This window comes from Ostrea edulis, chromosome 6 (genome assembly GCF_947568905.1).
Source record: "Ostrea edulis chromosome 6, xbOstEdul1.1, whole genome shotgun sequence".
In the NCBI taxonomy this organism is placed as follows: domain Eukaryota; kingdom Metazoa; phylum Mollusca; class Bivalvia; order Ostreida; family Ostreidae; genus Ostrea; species Ostrea edulis.
The window spans coordinates 15,674,586-15,700,590 of NC_079169.1; the positions used below are offsets into that span (position 1 = coordinate 15,674,586).

The 26,005-nt window shown below is 34.6% G+C and overlaps 1 protein-coding gene across 2 annotated transcripts; it reads right to left on the reverse strand.

The window, feature by feature from the left end:
• Nucleotides 1-30: 30 nt before the first annotated feature.
• On the reverse strand, nucleotides 31-25,036 carry LOC125683594 (PHD finger protein 14-like). 2 transcript variants are annotated; one of them, XR_008796203.1, is made up of 24 exons: nucleotides 24,926-25,021; nucleotides 24,697-24,816; nucleotides 24,341-24,522; nucleotides 21,839-21,921; nucleotides 20,474-20,529; nucleotides 20,236-20,336; nucleotides 19,770-19,825; nucleotides 19,545-19,656; nucleotides 18,492-18,586; nucleotides 18,281-18,329; nucleotides 18,038-18,178; nucleotides 17,674-17,749; nucleotides 17,254-17,348; nucleotides 13,299-13,389; nucleotides 13,009-13,115; nucleotides 12,247-12,342; nucleotides 12,029-12,129; nucleotides 10,342-10,473; nucleotides 5,759-5,903; nucleotides 3,159-3,245; nucleotides 2,458-2,576; nucleotides 1,954-2,071; nucleotides 871-994; nucleotides 31-275 (listed from the first exon to the last, which is right to left on the reverse strand). XR_008796203.1 is itself a non-coding variant. In XM_056141672.1 (23 exons), the coding sequence occupies exons 1-23, from the start codon at nucleotides 25,005-25,007 to the stop codon at nucleotides 240-242; spliced, it is 2,280 nt and encodes a 759-aa protein (XP_055997647.1). In that variant the 5' UTR covers nucleotides 25,008-25,036; the 3' UTR covers nucleotides 31-239. The 2 variants fall into 2 exon arrangements, 1 of the variants encoding a protein (XP_055997647.1); XM_056141672.1 differs by lacking the exon at nucleotides 871-994 and having other exon boundaries at nucleotides 24,926-25,036.
• Between the last annotated feature and the right edge of the window lie 969 nt (nucleotides 25,037-26,005).

A 26,005-nucleotide genomic window follows, 5' to 3' on the forward strand; every position in this document is an offset into this window, starting at 1 on the left:
CTTCTCTCAAAAGAACAATCTAAAACATCATAAGTAAATACCCTTTTTATTGCCTCTTTTAAATGACTGGTAAAGGTAAACCATGTTCTGTTTAAGTATATCAATCCTGGTAAAGGTAAACCGTGTTCTGTTTAAGTCTTATCAATCCTGTGTATCAGGAAGTAACAGCATTAAATCCGTGGAGTGCGTATCTTATCACAACCTCCTATCATCCTTTGTGAACTGCTTAGCACCACTGTTCAGTCGTCTTCTGGCTTATTCTCGTCTTCCTCTTCCTGTAATGATTTAAATATATACTTTCTGTCACACAATAAGATAAACAAAGCAGTAATCTATCTAGGCAAGGTATGCATTGTGGTGTCCTTTCAAGTTCACAACAGAAGGCCCACAGCATTCAACTTTATAGGTGACTTGTGCTAAAGTGTTGCTTTATAGTAAAACTGTGACACACATGAATGCGACAGGAAGTGATCCCTATTTAGTAAAACTGTGACACCATACACATGGATGCGACAGGAAGTGATCCCTATTTTTGCACAAAGTTATATCAGCAACACTAAAAGTGAATTTACACTCGATAAGGATGTAGATATAGACTGGACTGTCTTAGCGCCCCCCTGAATTAAAGGACTCTCTGTCTTACATGACCATATAAAATCCTGCCCAACACTATTTTCTATAAAATAAGGCTGTATTAAGCGACTTCCTGCCTTACGCGACAAGTGACTGTAATTTTTCATCTTTGATGTACTGAATTCAGCGACTTTGAGACAGTCCCCGAGAATGCTAGTATGCTACCTTATAGCAAAGATTGTTTATTCTTGCGAGATTTTAGTCAAATATTTAACAATGGCGAAGAACTGTGCTTACATTAGAAGCCAAACTAGGTGCGATCAGACGGTTGGATCAGGGTGCGATCAGACGGTTGGATCAGGAAGAAACGGCGCACAAAATCGCCCAAGAATTATGTGTGGGTAAAACCCAAATTCAGAACCTTCAAAATGGAAGGTAGAACTGTAAATGATTATGAAAACAATGTGCCCGGGTCTTCAAAACGAAGGCGCTATCTTACTGGTAATAAATACATAGAAAAAGGCATAAAATAAAAATAAAACTGAGGTGTGACCCCATTTCATATGTGACCTTTTCATGGATGTCCCTTGAAGGGTCACATATGACAGTCTAGATTGTATAGTAAAATGAGATTCCTGAGTACTAGTTCTAAGATTTTCAACGTTACCACCATATTCTTGAATAACATGCATCTCTCCATGATAAGGGGTGGACAAATAAGATTATCTTTTATTCAATGATACATTGTGGTTGGTTGATTTTTTTGTTAATCTTTATTTGCAAGCAAACAATGAAACTGCTTATTTTCATTGCAAGTTTCTTTTTTGAAAAAGAGAGGAATAGAGAGCATTGCAATGTCTATAACATAAGGTACTTTAGCAGTTATTTACAATTATTAACTTAAGTTGGTGGTATAGTTGATCTATTTTGTCCGAAAGTGTTAGATTGATTAAGTTATTGCATTCCTTCTGGTAGAAAATGATACTGCTGTATTTTGAAGCTGAATCAAAAATATATTTTGACAGACTACAGATTGACAAGAGTCATCTAAGGATTTGGCTCCGACGAAATGCTAAAATTCTTTCCTTTATCTTAAATCCACGGGTGTTAAATTCATGTTTTATTCTTTGGGCAGCAAGTCGCAGGTGTTTGAATTCGTGGAAGCATGATTATCTTCTATGGAGATTTTTATTCGTTGTTATCACTGTTTTTTTTAATTTTGCTAAAATAAAGTTTTCCTGAATATAGGGAAAATTTACACCACCAGTTATTGGTTTACAGTAAAAGACGCATTTCAAATATGATAAGCACATACTTGTCAACAATAAGAGTACTAAATTCACATTTGTTGGTGTATTTCAGCCATTACTAAATACTTACTGAGCTATTTGAAGGGTCGCATGCCTCACAGTGCCAAGAATAACCTCTCTGTTTCGGGGTCTTCTTCATGGGTGGGTCTAAACACCCAAAGTGGTAACACAACCTACACTCATCGCACCTACACAAGAGAAGAAACCAGGTCAGCGTGTTCACAACAATGAAAGCTTTAAACAGTCAGGTCAGCGTGTTCACAACAGCGAACGCTTTAAACAGTCAGGTCAGCATGTTCACAACAAAGAAAGCTTTAAACTGTTCATTGATCAATTCATTGGAGAAGAAATAACAAATCAAGAATCATTTCAAATACACTAGTGATTAATGACCTTCAAAATTCTTGTATTTCATGTAGCATTACTGCACACACATATATAGATCTACAACTGTGTATCGAAGTCTGGGTGTGATGGGAGATTTACTTGTTCATGTATAAATCTACAACTGTCTGTGATGGGAGATTTACTTGTTCATGTATAAAGCTACAACTGTCTGTGATGGGTGACTTACTTGACCATATCCGAGCTGTCTCCAGGTTTATTGCACACAGCACAAATCCTGCCCTCCGGAATCTCATCCACTTTGATCTTCTTACTAGCTGACCCTATAGACTGTCTGGACTTTTTTGCCTAGTGAAGAGAATGATTTCCTTTAAATCTATTGGATAAGTGTCTTTAAGAATATTTTAATGAAACACAATACTCTGCGATTCTGTTTTTGCCAATTCGCTATTCACTGCTGATTTCAGAATCACAATTACGTCGGTCATTTCAGTGCCTAGTACTTGTGTGCATTGTTGGCCAAGAATGAAAATTCTTGGAATGAGCGTCATCTGATAATATTGATGTAGTGTGTTCAACTCCTATGGAACCTTTTTTTATCCTACACTTCTGCAAGTTGTATTTTGAAAACTCATTAAGTATTCAATCTTAGAATTTAGCATGAGCAAACATTTGTTTGAAAGTACATCATTTCTGCATTTAGTGAGCCCAGTGCGTTTACATTAATCATCAACACGGCATTTTCTGCATTTAGTGAGCCCAGTTCGTTTACATTAATCATCAACACTGCATTTTCTGCATTTAGTGAGCCCAGTTCATTTACATTAATCATCAACACTGCATTTTCTGCATTTAGTGAGCCCAGTTCGTTTACATAAATCATCAACACAGTATTTTCTGCATTTAGTGAGCCCAGTTCACATTAATCACCTTTGGTTCCCCGTCATTTTCTTCTACTTGTTTTCCTGCTTTCTTCTTTTTCTTTCTCTTTTTGACTTTCATGTTGTACTTCGTGAGCTGAAAATGCATAGTACTTAGTTAAGTAATTTTCACAAACTACCATATACTTGTACACATGTCTTAAACAATCATCAAATAACAACACTTAATTAATCAGCAATCTATCTCTTCAACATCCGTTTAATGTGCAAAGTATTTCTTCTATTGAGACAAACAATCAAGTGCAAAATCCTATATGCTGCATTTTCATAAAATGCCTATTAACAAGAGTTGTCGGAAGACAACATATCTCGTTGGGAAGCATGACTCTATTTAACCTATCGTTCAAAAGTTTAAAGTTTTTGAAAAATAGGTCAAAACCCAAGGTTACTAGGTTAAAAGTTTTGATACCATATCAAAGGCCTGGTCATGAGGCATCTAAATATGAAATATCAAATCTCTATCCCCTTGGTTCAAATGATATAGCCCAGCTTAAAGTTTTTTAATAGTGGGTCCAAGGTCAGGGTCACTAGGTCAAAAGTCTTGGTACCAAAACAAAGGTCTCTTTATGAGAAATCTATATGTGAAATCAGGGTTGTTACTAACGCAAGAATCTGTGTCCTAGACACAGAAAATTCATTTGGCACACAAGTTTGTCTGATATGGCGAGTCCCGCAGACGCGTCACAGACTCCAAGTAAAAGTAATAATCTAACTTAGAAGCCCTGATATTATGTATTAATTAAAACTTGTAGTAGGAAAAAATCGAGGTAAAACTTTATGCTCTAGTGAACCGAGATAATACCACAGAGTTCACAGTGTCCCAATCTGACTTTTGCAATTGTGTGTTCAGCATCAGTCAATTAGGCGTGAATTAGAATATTATACTAAAAAGATAATTAGATAAGACGCTAAATGAAGAACATTTTGCCACTTTCTTCATTTTGCCACTGGCAGTTATCTATTTTTATTTCTTTTCTAATTATTCATATATTTTTTACAAATTGGGATCTGTATTTGAATATAAATGTTTGTCTTCCGGTAGCCATTTTTATTGGAATCGAAAGTTGCGTGCACGTAGTTTGTAAATTTTGGTAGGTTTTGCAGATCATACAAACAAAACTAGTACATATCTATTCTATCACAATAATAATTTCATTAAAATGCTGTTTAATATTGAATAGGGTTGTTGTGATGATAGGAGATTTGGAGAAGTACTTCTGTTGGCGTGGACAATTAGTCGTCCAAGAACAAGTTGCGAATGATTAAAAATAAATCTTAAAATCTATATGTTTTGTACTGCTTCCATTTAAATTGTCTTATATAAAAAAAAATAATATATGCACCCAGGGGTGCACAAGCCCTGGGTGCATGAACTGAGTTGCATGGGATACATTGTAAAGTCAGGAATGGTGTGGCATATTTATAATTGTGAAGAATTAATTTCAGTTGTAAACTTTTCGAGTTAATGTCCAGAAACCATATTTGTCTGAAGTTTTCAATCTATTTTCAGTCACTGTGACCTTGACCTTTGACCTTTTGTCTCCAAAATCAATAGGGGTCTTGCTTTGCTGGTATCCAACAATATATATCCAAGATTCATTGGATTCAAATTAAAATTTTTCGAGTTATCCTCCGGAAACCCAAATTTTTAATCTATTTTCGGTCACTGTGACCTTGACCTTTGACCTATTTTCTCCAAAATCAAAAGGGGTCTTCCTTACCTGGTACATAACAATATCTTTAAGTATCATTTGATTCGGATTTAAACTTTCTGAGTTATCATCTGGAAACCAAAATATTTCTGAAAATATCATTCTATATTTTTGACCTTTTTTCTCCAAAATCAATAGGGGTCTTCCTTACCTTTTACTCAACAATATATCAAAGTGTTATTTGATTCGGATTTAAACTTTCTGAGTTATCATCCAGAAACCAAATTTTTCTGAAATTTTCATTCTATATTCGGTCACTGTGACCTTGACCTTCGACCTTTTTTCTCCAAAATCAATAGGGGTCTTCCTTACCTAGTACCCAACAATATATCAAAGTATCATTTGATTCGGATTTAAACTTTCTGAGTTATCATCCGGAAACCAAATTTTTCTGAAATTTTCATTCTATTTTCGGTCACTGTGACCTTTGACCATTTTTCTCCAAAATCAATAGGGGTCTTCCTTACCTGGTACCCAACAATATATCTAAGTTTCATTTGATTAGATTGTAAACTTTTCAAGTTATCATCCGGAAACCAATTGTTGACGCCCAACCGCCCGCCCGCATCACCAAACCAATAGCCGAGTTCAACTTTGTTGCAACTCGGCTAAAAAGACTCATTAAATATGCATGGGACTCTTCAAATTTTCATGGGACTCAAGCTGTTTATAAACCACGAGTCTGGAACTCGTCTTCAATAATTTCTAGTGACAACCATGTGAAATATTAAAACCCTATCCCTTTGGTTCAAAAGATATAGCCCAGCTTTAAGTTTCTCCCTTCATGTGTGATGCCGACACCAGGCTCATGACAATATCTCTCTGGACAGTCATCCCGGCAAGCTGAAAATGAAGTATTGCATGTATGTATAATTACTTTTTCAAATTCAAATTTGAATTTCATGTCAGGTGACCATTTTGTTGGCTCTTTGATCTTCTCCCTTAGTTTACGAGGGGCGTCTAAATCTTTGGTCTCCACTTCTGAATCGCCACTGCTGGATTTTGTACATTCTGAACACTGCCTGTCGGTAAAAATAAAAGACTCAAACTCCGTATTTAAACATCATTAAACATAACTCAATAAAAGCTTTCATGTTCAAATGTCCACAGTCAGTTCTAAAAACTGGTAACAGGTAAAAAACAAGAGGCCCATGGGCCTAGAATCGCTCTTCTGATACATTGTAGAACAGGCAAAAATTCTCAACTAACCAAGATTCATCAATTAACAAGGTTTTAAAGACCTATCACATGATAGTGTATGAAGGGGAAGGGGATATCATACAGTACACTATTAGATTAGGCAATCAAAATACAGACCCTGAAACGTGCTACTACACCTTAAAAACGAACCGAACCGTTCCGTTCAAGAAACGTACCGTACCGTGCAAAAAACGAACCGTACCGTTCAAGAAGCGTACCGTACCGTGCAAAAAACGAACCGTACCGTTCAAGAAACGAACCGTACCGTTCAAGAAACGAACCGTACCGTTCAGAAAGCGTGCAGGATAATATTATGCAAACCCCGCCCCCAAAAGCCCGAAAGCGTACCGTACCGTGCAGAAAGCGTGCAATTTATGTCACGTGACCCACTTTTTCAGCCACAGTATATTATTTTCACAATGGCGCCCGATGGGAAAGGAGGTCGTAGACTATCGCTGGCTATTCGAAGCATTATCCTCAAACATCACGAAGCTGGGTTATCAACTGTGAAAATCACCGAGATGCTTAAAACATCTTTGATATTCTTTTTTTTTTTAAATTACTTTCCGTAAATGTCACATTGTTTCAGTGCATATATGTGTATGTATGTTATCAACAAGTACCCAAGTTTTGACTGAATTATGCATAAAAATTCGTTTTATACTGTGAACTGTTAACAGAAATAGACGTCAGATCACTGCACGGATTTTGCATGCATGCTTCTGCAGCCAGTCCTGTGTACTGTGGATGTATATTTCACTTGCAGACTTTTAAAGAGTGAACTAAGGGGCATTTCGTTGTTTTAACGGCATTTCTGTTTCAATCAATTCTTTTAAATTCAAGGGTGAAGTTAACTACAATACTGTAATAGTACTTACAAGTAGCCTATTTAATTTCTTCATATAATCAGGGACGTCGACGTCCCTGATAATGCTACTACACGTGTTGCACAGGGCTTGCCGTAAGAAGATGAAATTGATATTTGTAGCGTTAATGTATTCAATATGTACTTTCCTACGTACAGTGTCTGAATCATATGAGAAATTTCTAGACCGATTAGAAAAATTGTCACGTTCTACACTGTAATATTTTCATTACTTTATTAGCAATAATTTTGACATATCTTTTTCTCTTCTACATTGATAACGACCCATATAGATAGATGTACATTGTAGATTGGCGGATTTATTATATACACTAACAAACAATTTTTAATTACATCGACAGAGAAATAAATAGATACATACATGTGTAAAAGAATGTAAACAAGTTAAATTGATGCAAAGCATCAAATCGGCCGCAAAAAATTATTCATTTCAGCATTTTCAAGTATTTCAACAATATATAGAAAAGGTATATGAAACATTTTTATTGCAAACTATACACTTGCCTTACTTTTCTGTTAATTTTTTTTAATTCAATTTTCAGTGATCAAAAATAAAGTCAGGGAAATGAAAATCGGACTTCGCGTGATAAAGGATAGGAATAGATATGTATTATCATCATTTTATTTGATTCAAAGACAAATGCAACAGATATCTAACATTATTAATTATGAATGACTGAATGCTGACAAAAAAGGACGTACAAACTTCACGTGCAGATATCCGGGATCTTTCATAATGCCGATGATAAATCACAATAAATGTGAAGTGCAGAAAATAATCATTGTGTCATTTGCGACTTTAGTGTATTCAAAACAAAATTCACTTCTTCTTAAAAACTTTTCCAATTTAGGCACTGTAATTTATATCCGGAAACTTAATACGCTTTGTTTTTACACTTACGCACGCCCATGTCGGGGAGCAGTTCATGTAACAACTTTTTATAAAATCGTAAATTAATAAATTCTGATGAGAAATGAAAAACAAATTGAAACGTAATAACAACCATTAAGACTTAGACTTAAGCAAATTCTAAAAACTTTTATTCATAACTTTTATGTACGTTATCAATATGGAATTATTCCATCGAAGCAATAAAAAATAACGTCTCATTTCCCCATGTGCACATTCTAACACAATCACAAATCCTGCAGCCGATAATCAAAGAGCCGAATAAGACCGATCGAGTGAAAACAAACTATAGAAACGTACAATTTATACGAAGTCAAAGTGTTCAGGCCACGCCCACCTCATTAATAAAACGTGCAAACCGTTCACAAAGCGTGCAGCTATTTTTAGCCAACCGTACCGTGCAAGAAGCGAACCGTACCGTTCAAGAAGCGTACCGTACCGTGCAAGAAACGAACCGTACCGTTCAAGAAACGAACCGTACCGTTCAGAAAACGAACCGTACCGTTCATAAAGCGTACCGAACCGTACCGTGCAACTGGTGTAGTAGCACGTTTCAGGGTCTGTAATTACAAAATGAACCTGAAAATTTAAATGTAACTGTCCAAAAGTAGGTCACGTTGACCTACTTATGGTCGACACACTGAAGACTCAAGATGCATCAACTGACAAGTCAAATAGTATTCAAATATAGCCGTCAAATTCCAAAAGAAGGCCACAGTGACCTACTTTTTGGTCGACGCACTCCAAAGACTCAAGATGCATCAACTGACAAAGTTTGATAATAGAAGTCAAATATTATCTGAAATATTCAGATATAAACGTCAAATTCCAAAAGTAAGTCACAGTGACCTACTTTTTGGTCAACACACCCAAGACTCAACATGCATCAACTGACAAAGTTTGAAAATTGCAAGTTAAATAGTATCTGAAATATATAAATATAGCCGTCCAATTCCAAAAGTAGGTCAAGTTGACCTACTTTTTGGTCGAAACTCTTCGAACATGCAAGACGCATCAACTGACAAAGTTTGATGACTGTAGGTCAAATAGTATCTGAAATATATAAATATAGCCGTCCAATTCCAAAAGTAGGTCAAGGTGACCTACTTTTTGGTCGAAACCCTTCGAACATGCAAGACCCATCATCTGACAAAGTTTGATGACTGTAGGTCAAACAGTATCTGAAATATATAAATATAGCCGTCAAATTCCAAAAGTAGGTCAAGGTGACCTACTTTTTGGTCGACACACTCCGTAAACTCAAGATGCATCAACTGTCAAAGTTTGATGATTGTAGGTCAATTAGTGACTGAAATATATAAATATAACTGTCAAATGCCAAAAGTAGGTCACAGTGACCTACTTTTTGGTCGATACACTCCGAAGACTCAAGATGCATCAACTGACAAAGTTTGATGATTGTAGGTCAAATAGTGTCTGAAATATAGTAATTTAGCTGTCAAATACCAAAAGTAGGTCACGGTGACCTACTTTTTGGTCGACACAAACCGAAGACTGAAGACGCATCAACTGACAAAGTTTGATGATCCTAGGTTTTACAGTGCCCAAAATATGCATCTAAAATTGAAAATGTGAAATTTGAATATCTGCAAAATTCAAAAAGTAGGTCACTGTGACCTACTTTTTTTATAAATATGTTTCAAGGCCTCAAGATGCATCAACTTACAAGATTTGATGATTCTAAACCTCTCGGTATTTGAAATAACAACTTAAAATATATCTATAAATGATAAGCCATAAAATTCAGAAAGTAGGTCACGATGACCTATTTTTCAGTTGACGCATTTCAAGGTCCCATGATCCACCAACTGACAAGTTTTGATGATCATAGGCTTCAAAGTGTCCAAGATATGCATCAAAATTAATTTTAAAATAAATACCTGCAAAATTCAAAAAGTAGGTCACCGTGACCTACTTTTGAGACAACTTGACACAAGGTCCTAAGATGCATCAACTGTCAAAATTTGATGATCCTAGTCCTTATAATGACTAAAATATCAAAGATTTAAGGAAATATAAATTTAGGTCAACTTTGAAGTGACCTTGAGACCACGCCCTTTGCCCCAGGGTAATGCCTTACACAATTTTTAATCTACAACATATCCTCATCCTTATGTGTAAGTTTGGTGATAATCTGCCCAGTGGTTCTTGAGAAGAAGATTTTTTAGCAACCACTACTTTTGTTTGTATTTTCCTGATTATCTCCCCTTGTTAAAGGGTCACATCCCTCTATTTAGTATGTATGAAAGCCCTTGGGTCAATGATACCCTGTAACAAATTTGAAAAAAATTGGCCAAGGGGTTCTTGACTTATAGCCCTTTTTCTAAAAAGTTTACGCACACCACACAAATGGCCATAGCATTAGCTCTTTGAGCCTTCGGCTCAGAAGAGCTAATAAAACTACCTTGCAGGTTTGCTTGTCAGCTTTGCTTAGATTACTTACCATCCCATAATCTTGGTTTTCTTTGGCATACGACTGAGGGGAGGATCCAGACACCCTAAGTGGTAGTACTCCCTGCAGCTGTCACAGTGAGCCAGTAAGTGTTGGTTATTTGTCTTACGGCATAATGCACATCTGTACAATTACAGGAAATATTACAATGAGAAGCACAGAATCAAAGGCTTGAAGGGCCACAATGGCGTCGTGCCTTGAAAGTAGATTATAAAAGAAAAACAAGAGGCCCATTGCTCACCTGAGTCACCTTGGCCCATATTTAAAGATTTTCTCTATATATTCGCAAGTAAAACTTTGGTCCCTATTGTGGCTCCAACTTACCTCCAGGGGCGATGATTTTTACAAACTTAAATCTGCACTATGTCAGGAAGCTTTCATGAAAATGTAAACATCTATGGCCCAATGATTCTTGAGAAGATTTTCTCTATAAATTTGTATGTAAAACTTGATCCCCTAGTGTGGCCCCATTCTACCCCCCCCCCCCCCCCCCCCCCCCCTCGGCAACCTTTAATCTGCACTATGTCAGGAAGCTTTCATTTAAATGTAAACTTCTATGGCCCAGTGATTCTTCAAAAGATTTTTCCTATATATTTGAATGTAAAACTTTGATTCCCTATTGTGGCTGACCTTGACTTTTTAAAAATGAACTTTGTCCAAAAGCCATTTACACAATGACCAATAACTGTTGAAATATTCTAAAAAAAAGTATTTTTTTCCATATATAAGGTATTTGTTCTGAGTGACCTTGACCTTTAGAAAATGGCCTAAAGTCACCTTTGTATGATAGTTATTCCCACAATGATCAATAGCTCTTGAAATATTTTTGAAATTAGTTATTTTTTCATATATAAGGCATATTGTGTGAGAAGTTTTGACCTTACAAAATTACCTTGCGTGACTTGTTCTAAAGTCATTCGCACAATGATGATTGATTGATTGTATCTTGTTTAATGTCCTTCTCGAGAATTTTTTCACTCATACCTACACTCTGTGCTTACGGTCATTGAGCAGTGAGGGTTCTTTAGCGTGCCACACCTAATGTGACACGAGACATCCGTTTTTAAGGTCATCACCGAGGACCCGTGACATTCACACCCGATACCGAGGATTTGGCGATGGAACTGTCACTATCTGTTTTAACAACTTAGGTCTGTTGCAGCTGGTATTCGAACCCTGAAGATCCGCATGAGGGGTGAACGCTCTACCTCAAGACCACTGTGGCGGTTCACACAATGATGAATCACTGTTGAAATTAGTTAAGTTTTCATATATAAGGTATATATTCTGAGTGACCTTTACCTTTGCAGAATGACCTTGAGTGACCCTTGTCTGAAAGTCATTTGCCTAGTATTATTTATTTGTGTGACATATGATCTAAACATGTTCTAAAACTGATGAAATAAGGAACTGTCAAACATGTATGTTCTGAGTGGCCCTGACCTTTCTAAAATGCCCTTAAGAGACCTTGGTCCAAAAGTCCTTGTCTCAATGCTCCCCTGAAATTTTTCGGGGAGCATAAAAATTCATAGTCATGACTATGTCTTCTCACACAAATATCATAACAATTTACAACATGAATTTATACTTACACATGATATAGTTACTATAGAAAAGTATAAGAAACAGAAATGCAATACCACATCCAGTGACACTTCTTTAAAGCAGGTCTACTCACTGATGTATGACAGCAGGCGGAGAAGTGACGCTGTTCTTACGACTGATCACACGTGATGGGGAAGGCTTGCGAACTTTAAACTCTTCTGGGACAGGAAACTTCTGATAACAAAAAAAGGTTCGACAATATGCAAGATCTGACTTCTATTTTTCCACTTAACTGTCTTCTTTCTGTTTACTGTTTTACTTAAATTCCGGATAATAGCAGTCTCTGGTCACCTTTTCTGACAAGTCATTCAGCAAACTCCACAACTTCTCACCAGTTTTTCGTTTTTCATTGGCACAGTGTCTCAACCCCTCCACATCCGAATACAACTGTCAACAAAATTTTATAGACATATGCAATGCAGACAACTGCTGTAGATTAATTTTATTTAGAACCATAGAAGGTTTATTCTAAAAGATGATAAAACAAATTCAGACAATTTTTTCAGTAGAAAACCCTACACCAAAACTACAACATAAGTTTTGGTTTGGTGGACCCCTGTATTTGACAAGGAATAATATCCATATTGATTAACATTTGTGACATAAATAATGAAGTCTATTTTTGGGTAATACCTGATCATATTTCGTACATAATATCTTCTCCTCGAGTAATACCCGATTATATTTCCTACGTAATATCTTCTCCTCGAGTAATACCTCCGTAATATCTTCTCCTCGAGTAATACCTGATCATATTTCATACATAATATCTTCTCGAGTAATGCCTGATCATATTTCCTACGTAATATCTTCTCCTCGAGTAATACCTACATAATATCTTCTCCTTGAGTAATACCTGATTATATTTCCTACGTAATATCTTCTCCTCAAGTAATACTTGATCATATTTCCTACGTAATATCTTCTCCTCGAGTAATACCTGATCATATTTCCTACGTAATGTCTTCTCCTCGAGTAATACCTGATCATATTTCCTACGTAATATCTTCTCCTCGAGTTATACCTCCGTAATATCTTCTCCTTGAGTAATACCTGATCATATTTCCTACGTAATATCTTCTCCTGCTCCTGTAGTTTTTCGTTTTGTGAAACAATATCCTTCATACACGTCTTCATGTTCTCAATTTTGGTGTTCCGTTCTACATTTGTGTCATGAAAATAAATATAGTTTGGTTGTACACGAGTCAGGAATGTTTGTACAGAAACAACAGATTATCACTGAATGAGCCCTAGAGTACACCTCCTCACCCTGATCAGCATCTGAATTTCTTTAACAACAAAAAAAGTAACAGCCGTATTTAACATTTCAGAGAAAAGCCTACCCAGGAAATGTGTGATAAACTCCACGGAGAAGGAAGGCACCATGAACGACTTCTTCCTAATCTCTTGTTTTTCATGGGAGATGTGTTGAGACTGGAACAATATTAAAGTAACATTATAGTGAAATAAAGTAATACTAATGTTATAGTAAAGAAATGGTATAGCTATGTAATGAAATAGTAATGAAATGTTAGAGCAATGTAATGTAATGTTATAGCAATGTAATGTTTTAGGTTATAGTAATGTAATATTATAGTAATGTAATGTTATAGTAATGTAATGTAATATTATAGTAATGTTATGTTATAGCAATGTAATGTTATAGTAATGTAATGTTATAGTAATGTAATGTTATAGTAATGTAATGTTATAGCAATGTAATGTTATAGCAATGTAATGTCATAGTAATGTTATGTTATAGCAATGTAATGTTATAGTAATGTAATGTTATAGTAATGCTATAGCAATGTAATGTTATAGTAATGTAATGTGATAGTAATGTAATGTTATAGTAATGCTATAGCAATGTAATGTGATAGTAATGTAATGTGATAGTAATGTAATGTTATAGTAATGTAATGTGATAGTAATGTAATGTGATAGCAATGTAATGTGATAGTAATGTAATGTTATAGTAATGTAATGTGATTAGTAATGTAACGTGATAGTAATGTAACGTGATAGTAATGTAATGTGATTAGTAATGTAATGTGATAGTAATGTAACGTGATAGTAATGTAATGTTATAGTAATGTTATAGTAAGGTAACGTGATAGTAATGTAATGTGATAGTAATGTAATGTTATAGTAATGCTATAGTAATGTAATGTGATAGTAATGTAATGTGATAGTAATGTAATGTTATAGTAATGTAATGTTATAGTAATGTAACGTGATAGTAATGTAATAGTAATGTAATGTGATAGTAATGTAATGTGATAGTAATGTAATAGTAATGCTATAGTAATGTAATGTTATAGTAATGTAATGTTATAGTAATGTAATGTTATAGTAATGTAATAGTAATGTAATGTGATAGTAATGTAATGCTATAGTAATGTAATGTGATAGTAATGTGATAGTAATGTAATGTTATAGTAATGTAATGTGATAGTAATGTAATAGTAATGTAATGTTATAGTAATGTAACGTGATAGTAATGTAATGTGATTAGTAATGTAATGTGATAGTAATGTAACGTGATAGTAATGTAATGTTATAGTAATGTTATAGTAAGGTAACGTGATAGTAATGTAATGTGATAGTAATGTAATGTGATAGTAATGCTATAGTAATGTAATGTGATAGTAATGTAATGTGATAGTAATGTAATGTTATAGTAATGTTATAGTAATGTAATGTTATAGTAATGTAACGTGATAGTAATGTAATAGTAATGTAATGTGATAGTAATGTAATAGTAATGTAATGTTATAGTAATGTAACGTGATAGTAATGTAATGTGATTAGTAATGTAATGTGATAGTAATGTAACGTGATAGTAATGTAATGTTATAGTAATGTTATAGTAATGTTATAGTAAGGTAACGTGATAGTAATGTAATGTGATAGTAATGTAATGTTATAGTAATGCTATAGTAATGTAATGTGATAGTAATGTAATGTGATAGTAATGTAATGTTATAGTAATGTTATAGTAATGTAATGTTATAGTAATGTAACGTGATAGTAATGTAATAGTAATGTAATGTGATAGTAATGTAATGTGATAGTAATGTAATAGTAATGCTATAGTAATGTAATGTTATAGTAATGTAATGCTATAGTAATGTAATGTTATAGTAATGTAATGTGATAGTAATGTAATGTGATAGTAATGTAATGCTATAGTAATGTAATGTGATAGTAATGTGATAGTAATGTAATGTGATAGTAATGTAATGTTATAGTAATGTAATAGTAATGTAATGTTATAGTAATGTAACGTGATAGTAATGTAATGTTATAGTAATGTAATAGTAATGTAATGTTATAGTAATGTAACGTGATAGTAATGTAACGTGATAGTAATGTAATGTGATAGTAATGTAACGTTATAGTAATGTAATGTGATAGTAATGTAATGTGATAGTAATGTAACGTGATAGTAATGTAACGTGATAGTAATGTAACGTGATAGTAATGTAATAGTAATGTGATAGTAATGTAATGTGATAGTAATGTAATAGTAATGATATAGTAATGTAATGTGATAGTAATGTAATGCTATAGTAATGTAATGTGATAGTAATGTAATGTGATAGTAATGTAATGTGATAGTAATGTAATGTGATAGTAATGTAATGCTATAGTAATGTAATGTGATAGTAATGTTATAGTAATGTAATAGTAATGTAATGTGATAGTAATGTAATGCTATAGTAATGTAATGTTATAGTAATGTAATGTGATAGTAATGTAACGTTATAGTAATGTTATAGTAATGTAATGTGATAGTAATGTAATGTTATAGTAATGTAATGTGATAGTAATGTAACGTTATAGTAATGTTATAGTAATGTAATGTGATAGTAATGTAATGTGATAGTAATGTAATGTTATAGTAATGTAACGTGATAGTAATGTAACGTGATAGTAATGTAATGTGATAGTAATGTAACGTTATAGTAATGTTATAGTAATGTAACGTGATAGTAATGTAATGTTATAGTAATGTAATGTGATAGTAATGTAATGCTATAGTAATGTAATGTGATAGTAATGTAATGTTATAGTAATGTAATGTTATAGTAATGCTATAGTAATGTAATGTGATAGTAATGTAATGCTATAGTAATGTAATGTGATAGTAATGTAATGTGATAGTAATGTAATGTTATAGTAATGTAATGTTATAGTAATGCTATAGTAATGTAATGTTATAGTAATGTAACGTGATAGTAATGTAATGTGATAGTAATGTAATTAATGTAATGTGATAGTAATGTAATGTTATAGTAATGCTATAGTAATGTAATGTTATAGTAATGTAATGTGATAGTAATGTAATGTGATAGTAATGTAATGTTATAGTAATGTAATGTGATAGTAATGTAATGTGATAGTAATGTAATGTTATAGCAATGTAATGTTATAGTAATTTAATGTCATAGTAATGCAATGCTATAATAAATTCACAACAATACACTACATTTCACAAAGGATAAAAAGCTTCATGTAATTGCAAAGCATCTTAGCCCTCAAAATGGCAGTGAACACATTTGCAGGATCACAATATTAGAAGCAAAGGAAATTTTCCCATAATGAAAGGTGACGATAACAAACAATGATCAATCTCATAACTCCTGTAAGCAATACAAAATAGATAGTTGGGCAAACACGGACCCCTAGAAACACCACAGGTGGGATCAGGTGCCTAGGAGGAGTAAACATCCCCTGTCGATCGTTCACACCCGCCGTGAGCCCTATATTTCACATACAACTACTTGTTGTTGCTTTTTAAGATTAAATCATTCAAATTCATTGTTGGTTCACATCTCATGAAAATTGTACCATTGAATTGAAAAACAAACGTAGTTTTGCTGAATCAATGGACATAGTAAAATTTAGAATACAGAGAACCCAAGGGTGAAATTTCATGTTATAACTCCAGTATAGGATTATAGTACATAAACATAAAAATTCAACTTCACATCTTGAATACTTCAAAATGCTGTAGTTCATCTTTGATAACATTATCCCCAGTCTGTCAAATTCGAAGCAAATTGGATGAGAAATGTAGAAACTAAATGTAGAAACTGAAATGTATTCCTCAAAAAGTGATTCTAGATAGGGAAAAATTCATTTATTCGTAATATATAGATTTAAATCTGTGTACAAGTAATTATCCAAATTTCTGAAGATCTGTTTTCCATGTGAAGGTCTCCACAGTTGGAGATTCTTAGAAAGGAGCTCCGATTCAATATAGTCGGTATTCATCTTGAACAGTTTGCATACCTGTGTAATGATGCCCATTAGTTCTGCTTTCCTCAACATTTTCTTGACAGCGGCCGGGCTTGATGTCAAATGTCTGACAAGTTTCTGTGTGGGTACTGTGAATAATGAGGTGATAACGTATAGGTCTAAAACAGTTCACCGTACTCTCTTATATTTCATGAGAATTTGTTTGATGTCTGTGTGATGTATAGTATTTATACCACACATACGTCACATGTTTTCACAAAAATCATCTTTCTGTGGCAATCAACATAACTTACATGTAGTTACTGTAGTGAATTTAAACTGAAGATAAAGTTCTGGTGAATGCAAAGTCTTTTATAGCATATGCAAGAAATCATTAGGAATTCCTTAACAAATTAAGTAAAATTATTCACAAATGCATTGAATTTTTTTTTACTCCAGATCTGAATGACTTACCCCATGATGGTGGTCTTTTGAGCTTTGCATGCTGGTATTTCTCTTGATGCCGTCTCAACTTTCTTTCAAATCTAGTCTGCAATAAATATTCTCTTGAATAGAAAACACCCTATGCATCATATTCATTTGTGGTATATGGAATGGGTAACAAACTCCTCTAAAACATCACTCACTATAGCAGTTTTCTACTGCAATATGGCAAGGCTCTCTCAGCGAGTATAAAGTAAATCAGAAGTAGTAAGGACATAAATATAAATCCTGAAAATTTCATTGAATCAGAAACATAAGAAGGTTAAAATGACAGTTCATCATAGGCAGGTTTGACTGTCCCCCCCCCCCCCCCCCCCCCCCCCCCCCCCCTTACTTTTTCCTTTTCATCCTCTATTTTCTTCTCTGGATGCTTCCTAATGTGTGATTGTATGGCCAGCCAGTTTCTTCTCTTCGCTCGAGACATCATCTTCTCTGCATGCATTTTACAGTACGCAAAAAATGGATCAGCAATGTCCTACATAAAATAATGGAGATTTTTCAAATGCTGCAGGTCAGTTGTGCAAATATGCATTTTTTACAAATAATTTCTAGTCTTTTATAGAGTAATTCCCCTTACCATACACTCTTCAGGAGCTGCCTCAGACAAAAGGCCTTCTCTTTGTGCACTACAATACAACATGGCTTCTGATGACTGGTTTCACTATACAGGTTATTCTAAGGATGTACACTGTAAATCTCATTTTGCTATACTTATGGCAACAAACAAATGCACGTTTTAAAAATAATGAAGACATCTCCGACTTACTTTCAGGTTTCGTAAAACTTACCAAGTGACATGGAAATATGTTCTACACATTCCGGCATCACAGCTAATACAAACTCCCGTCCTACTAAATCTGGCATCTTCACATAATGAGCACTCCTAAAATATAAACTTGCTCTGTCAATACAACAGATTGTCTGCACTATCAGAATAAACAGTAGCAATTTCATACAATAATATCTACATTTCCAGCGTTTTTGCCTTTGTTATCTGTACAAATTGTAATGCAAACAGCCATCATGAATACCAGGGCTCAACATTAACTTTTTTTCCTACTTGTCCATTCGGACAAGAGACAAAGATATTTACTTGTCCGAACTTCAACTTCACTTGTCCGAAAAATTTTCTAAAAAGGATCTAATATCGTCAACTTGAAAACTGTATTTAATTTACTTAATATAGTCTATTTTTATACCTGCTTGATTGATTTTTTTATCTTATTCTCTTGATAAAAACAACAAATGCATAAAACAAAATTTTATCTAGACTTCCCATCTTGAATCAATGACTTCGTAAGATCCATGGATGCATTCTCTCACCAGAGGGCGCGCTACATTGTGGAGCGTAGCGTAACGCCATCTGGTGAGAGATTGCCATGGATGATTGAAAGTAGTACGCAATAAGTGAACACCAATCCCAATTGAGTTTGACTCAGCTAGTTTACATAGCGATCGAACTTCATTTTCCATGCATTTTACATGTATTTTCGACTCTCAACTACCGATAAACTTTTCACCAAATTGTTTGGAGACTTCTTTACATAAAAAAGCACTTGTCCAATCGGACAAGTGCCCATCAATATTCACTTGTCCGAAATGTTTTTCCACTGGTACTGGACAAGCGGACAAACGTAAATGTTGACCCCTGAATACACTGTTGTTGTGAACAATGCACACATGAATGTTACAAAATATAGTATATCTATTATAACGCCTGGGAATTCTGACAGAAATGAAAGCAAATATAAAAAACAGTGTGCTTCATGAAGTATGTTGACAATAAGCATCAAAGTTCATGCCCTCGTGAAATTTCTTTGTTCATTGTTCATGATTCTTACCCTGGCCCCCCACCGTGAGTATGGCATCTCAAACAAAGTGACAGGACTCAGCTTATCCACATCACCGAAGGCCACACCCGGAGTGTACAGGGCACACACAAGATGTACCCACCTAAAACAGAGGAAATTCTGGTGAGGAACTCCAACTCAACATAGTAAAATAAATTATCATTTATGTGTGTCAAAAACTGACAGAAATTTCTCTTGAAGTTACACTGCTCATACTTTCCAGCATCCGTTTCTTTGAATATGCCTCCAGGATTTGGACACAATTCACATATCTAAAATAAAGGACAACATGTAATTAAAACCAAAGAATTATTTCATCCACATTCAGTTTTACACACATCTAATGCAAACATTACTATCATTGACACTTATTCTTTTTAAGCTGAAACAATCATTATCATCACCCTCAGAGATAAACTTTTATCAACACAGAACAAGATTACTGTTAAACCTTCCCCTCATTATGTAATTTCATGAGTAACTGTGACCTTGCAGTAAAGAAAAATTTGGCCCATAAAGTAAAAGTTACCTTCCTTTCCCAGTATCAAGTATGCACCTGAACATGCTTCCCTTTATATGGTATCTACACTATCATTCCAGTCGTACATCCTCAATCACTAACAAAACATACTTTATAATTTTTATGCAGAGAAGGAACAAATGATCAGTAGAATTTACTCACTGGTTTCAGGCCTGCTTTACAAGCATCACAGAACCAGGGTTCCGTGCTGGCTGAAGATTCTGTACTGCAGGATGAATGGTTCTCACTAATCCCATAACAACCTGTTCATCACAAAGGTTTATAAGTAGGAGCAAAGTAGTGTTTCTTGTGCAAAAATTCATTTTCACTTGGTAAATATAACAAAGGTAATTTGACTAATTCATTATGATTTTTTTAATAAAGTATTGTATTTTCTAACCTTCATGCACTGATGCTCCACAATTGTCACATTCTACAATTTCATCATCTTCCTCACTAAAATGTAAATCAAAATGTGATTTATCCATAACATACTGAAACGTAGTCTGCTACACTCCCCACAAATGGAGCTTATTGGACTAAAAATCCTTGACTCAAGACGATGGATATAATCATACAAGTACCATCAAAATCATTTTTATAACAATACACAAACTGTCTTAACAGCCAACTGAAATCAACGGTCACTCCGGACCAAAGGCCATTTTCATGGACAAAATCAGTTTATTTTTTCATGACATTTCGAGAAAAACTCTTTATTAAGAGTGAAGACTGTGTTTGTTTGGGGAAAGCACTCAAAGGAATGAATGAGCAGTTGTACTATGTATATCAAAGACACAGCAGATCGTGACCTTGATTGGCTTGTCCTAGACACACACAGCAGATTGTGACCTTGATTGGCTTGTCCTAGACACATACAGCAGACCGTGACCTTGATTGGCTTGTCCTAGACACACACAGCACATTGTGAACTTGATTGGCTGGTCCTAGACACACACAGCAGATCATGACCTTGATTGGCTTGTCCTAGACACATACAGCAGATTGTGACCTTGATTGGCTTGTCCTAGTCACACACAGCACATTGTGAACTTGATTGGCTGGTCCTAGACACACACAGCAGATCATGACCTTGATTGGCTTGTCCTAGACACATACAGCAGATTGTGAACTTGATTGGCTCGTTATCTGATATCTCCTAGACACACACAGCAGATCGTGACCTTAATTGGCTAGTTACCTGATATCCCCTAGACACACACAGCAGACCATGACCTTGATTGGCTTGTCCTAGACAAACACAACAGATCGTGACCTTGATTGGCTAGTTACCTGATATCTCCTAAACACACACAGCAGACTGTGACCTTGATTGGCTTGTCCTAGACACACACAACAGATCGTGACCTTGATTGGCTAGTTACCTGATATCTCCTAAACACACACAGCAGATCGTGACCTTGATTGGCTTGTCCTAGACACACACAGCAGATTGTGACCTTGATTGGCTAGTTACCTGATATCTCCTAGACACACACAGCAGACCGTGACCTTGATTGGCTAGTTACCTGATATCCCCTAGACACACACAGCAGATCGTGACCTTGATTGGCTTGTCCTAGACACACACAGCAGATTGTGACCTTGATTGGCTAGTAACCTGATATTTCCTAGACACACACAGCAGATTGTGACCTTGATTGGCTAGTTACCTGATATCTCCTAAACACACACAGCAGATTGTGACCTTGATTGGCTTGTCCTAGACACACACAGCAGATTGTGACCTTGATTGGCTAGTTACCTGATATCTCCTAGACACACACAGCAGATCGTGACCTTGATTGGCTTATGCTTGAATGGAATGTATGGGACAGCTGGCTCACTCTGTAACAAATGAGACAAACATTTAAAAAAAAAAATTCTTTACAGGTATTGACATTAATGCATGTCCGACCGACCGAGTCTACTAAATGATAGGTCCCGTCGGGTAAAATGTCGATTTACTAGTCCGACTTGTCGTGTTAAAAAAAATACACAAGAAACTTTACTAGTTTAACCGCGTCTATTTTTAGTTCTAATAAATAAGTCGTGGTTGGAAGTGATGTTTTACGACACCTACTCAATGTTAGTGTGTGTAAAGTTATGTTTCGGATAAATAGATATAAATTGAATTCATTTTTATTTTTAAAAAACCCGTTTAATTGAATTATATATTTATAAGAAAGTGTTTATCAAGTTAATGAATTACGTCGTAAACAGCCATTTTTTGTTATTGAAATATGTGCAGGAATGTCTCTACATTCAAATACGACTTCTCGTCTTCAAGGAAAGATGTCCCAAGAGAAAAAAAATGCAAAGTTTTGGGAAGAAACAAAGCAGGGCTTATGACATAGAAGTAAAAAAAAAAAAAAAAAAGGTTGAGGTCATTTTATTCTAAATGTACGAAGTAATTTCCATGACGGGTAGAATTTAAAGAAACAGAAAACGTGTTTGAAAATAAAAGCATCAAATTGAATGATGAGATTAAAGATTTGTTTGAGACAATTAAATACGTTTTAGTTGAAACTTAACGTTTGTAATTTGAATTAAGTATTGAGATATATATGGAGAATCTTTCAGAGTTTTTTTCTGGAAAGTTGGTCAGGGCTAGTGGATGTAAGGTCAGGTCTAGTAAAAATCATTTGAAGTAGCCCGACTGGTCTAGTGCTCAAAAAAGTAAATGTCAAACCCTGCTTTATAAGGGAAAATTTCATTTCACTAGTAGTGGAATATCAACTATTATTTATCAACTTGAATATGAAAAGTAAAAAGAATCCTATTGCTGTTCCAGATTTCAAAGTATTATCATCATCACAAAGCCTGCATTGGCAACAATGCAATAGAATGAGAGCAAAGACACAAATACAATACATACTCTAACATCATACCACAGCCTCTCCCTTTCTATATGCATAACTCATCAAATACAATACATACTCTAACATCATACCACAGCCTCTCCCTTTCTATATGCATAACTCATCAAATACAATACATACTCTAACATCATACTACAGCCTCTTCCTTTCTATATGCATAACTCATCAAGGCTCATTTAATAAAAGATACTGTAATTAAAGATGTTATCTGATTGCTTCATTCTATCAACCAAGAACACACAAACAGCAATATTACACAGACACCATGAATCTCACACACGAATAAGATAAGTCATTGGATTTATACACAAACAGCAATATTACACAGATACCATGAACCTCACACACGAATAAGATAAGTCATTGGATTTATACACAAACAGCAATATTACACAGATACCACGAACTTCACACACGAATAAGATAAGTCATTGTATTTATACACAAACAGCAATATTACACAGATACCATGAACCTCACACACGAATAAGATAAGTCATTGGATTTATACACAAATAGCAATATTACACAGATACCATGAACCTCACACACGAATAAGATAAGTCATTGGATTTATACACTGTACCTGTGTTTGTGAAACACTGATGTTCCTGGATTACAGCAAAGTGGAACCAGGTCAAGGTCAATGTTAAGGTCATAAGGTCAAAGAATTTTGTGTCAATAGAAAGGTCTTGCCACAAAAAATACACATACAAAATATGGAAGCCCTATTTCTTATTGTGTAAAACATGTGTCATGTGACCAAAGTTAAAAGTTTTTTGACACACAGGTTAAAAACTATATGCCCCAAAATCTTTGATTCCAGGAGCATAAAAACTGTCAGCATTAATGGCCACAAATAACAAAGGGAGAAGTTGTAACATATTTTGCATTTTGTAGCTTTTCATTTACAAAAGCTACATAATAGTTTCCATATGTAAGGGAATGGCATGATTGAGTCACATCAGATATTCAAAAATGACTGTCGGTTGTGAAGTACACCTGGGGAAAGGATTAACTCTCTCCATTGGAACTATCTGATACATGTATCTTTTAATTGTGGGATGTTTTCAACTTTAAAATGTTGTGGTATAGTTCTGTCCTTATAAAATAGAATTTTGTAATGACATGTTGATGCTATATAACGACACTATTTCGTAAACATTAAATGCTGGAGTTAAGCCATGGTTTATTCATGATCATCCATTAAACTTAACTCTACCCACCCACCCATCCCACTCATAGATACCTCTCTACAAACAATGCTTCTTACTTAAGGTACATATCAGTCATGTCATTTGTTTTCTAAATGGCAAATCAATTTAAATAACAATAAATTACAATGTTACAAACAATTTTGTGTATATCACGTGAAAACACATTACCTTCTCCGTCTTTTCAACATCATCTTTGGACAAACAGCTGCCAGATTCTTCCTGAGGACTTTCTACTATGAAACTTTCCTCTTTCTTTTTCTCTTTGTTCTCCTCCTCTGAACCCTCATCATCCTCATCCTCCTCTTCAGATTGTTGATTGTCATCCTCTTCTTCATCAGAATCATCAAGACCTGTGAAAATAAAATCAAACATAAATCTACATGCATTCTGTATTAGATACATACACCGATGAAGTCCTATACTTGCATTTCACTTTCAGCTCTATATTGTATTTTTATAAAATACATGAACATCAAAACAATATACATATTCCATTCATTCGTGTGTCAATTAAAGTTTCATACCTTTATGATGTTTGTCTAACTCAAAATCGCTATCATCACTGTCGTCTGCTCCGCCAAAGTCCACCTGAATAAGGTGTTTCTGTACCGGTTTAACTCGCCTCTTTCTTGGGTCTCTTTGCACTGCAATATTGAATATGCAAGACCATAAATTCGCCTATTTCTTGTATTTTTTACAATCCAACTTTATATAAATCAAAATATATATACATATTGTTTGTTTCTAACTTACACATTGTCCTATACAGAAATTCGACACTGGGATCCACTTCCAAATCCATGTTTTCAGCCATCTTGTCTATCCAAGCGCACATAAGACGCAGACGTATGTCCACGGGGCTCATCAATTTTTACCCGGCCTAAATGAAAGTCACTAATGAAATGGAAAGGATACATCTGTTGTTGGAATTTTTAATTTTTCTTATATAGCGAGGGGAGGAATGAACCCCAATAGGATCAAATTCGTATGGTGGCCCCTATACAGTGTCAACATGCATTTATCAATATGTTGACCTGCGACTTAATTAGGCCTATTAATGTCCAGAATTTTTTCTTTTCTTATAAAGAAGTTTCAAAAAGTCTAAAATGGTGGCAAATTTTTGCAATCATCACTTGTCGGATAATTATGCCGACTTGTCATTTGTATCAACTTTAAAGGTCAATATAAATCAACTTAAAACTGTTACTGATAGTATGCTAAATAACGCCCAAAACGTGCCATCTAGTTAACAACATGGTGATCTGCTATAGATCTATAGTTAACTGTACAAGTTAAATTGTTATATAGTTAATTGTACAAGTTAAATTGTTATATAGTTAATTGTACAAGTTAAATTGTTATATAGTTAAATTGTTATATAGTTAATTGTACAAGTTAAATTGTTATATAGTTAATTGTACAAGTTAAATTGTTATATAGTTAATTGTACAAGTTAAATTGTTATATAGTTAACAGGGCCGTAAATTACATGGAGGCGGAGGAGGCAGCTGCCTCCTCCAACTTTTGAGCCAAAAAAAATTTAAAATTTAAAGTTCATTAGAATTTATGTTGTTTCCAATAACTAAGAACATGATAACTCCCTTAAAAAGCATTCCAAATCTTTCTTTTAGAATGAGTTAGTCAAGTAACATCTTAGAAGGCCCTAGAATCAAGGATTTTGCACGAAACGTGTTCAGTGTGCACAAAATGTGCTCAGCGTCTGGGGGCCTGGGCGGCCCCCAGACCCCCGCCTAATTTCCTGCCTCCTCCAAATTGAAGGTTAATTTACGGCCCTGAGTTAATTGTACAAGTTAAATTGTTATATAGTTAATT

Excerpts from the sequence above, each read along its gene's own strand:
- LOC125683594 (XM_056141672.1), bottom strand. The coding sequence starts at position 25,007 with ATGTGCGCTTGGATAGACAAGATGGCTGAAAACATGGATTTGGAAGTG. Across the intron at positions 24,523-24,696 it reads GTTAGACAAACATCATAAAG|GTCTTGATGATTCTGATGAA; the intron begins GTATGAAACTTT and ends TTATTTTCACAG. Across the intron at positions 18,330-18,491 it reads ACATATTTCCATGTCACTTG|TGCACAAAGAGAAGGCCTTT; the intron begins GTAAGTTTTACG and ends GTTGTATTGTAG.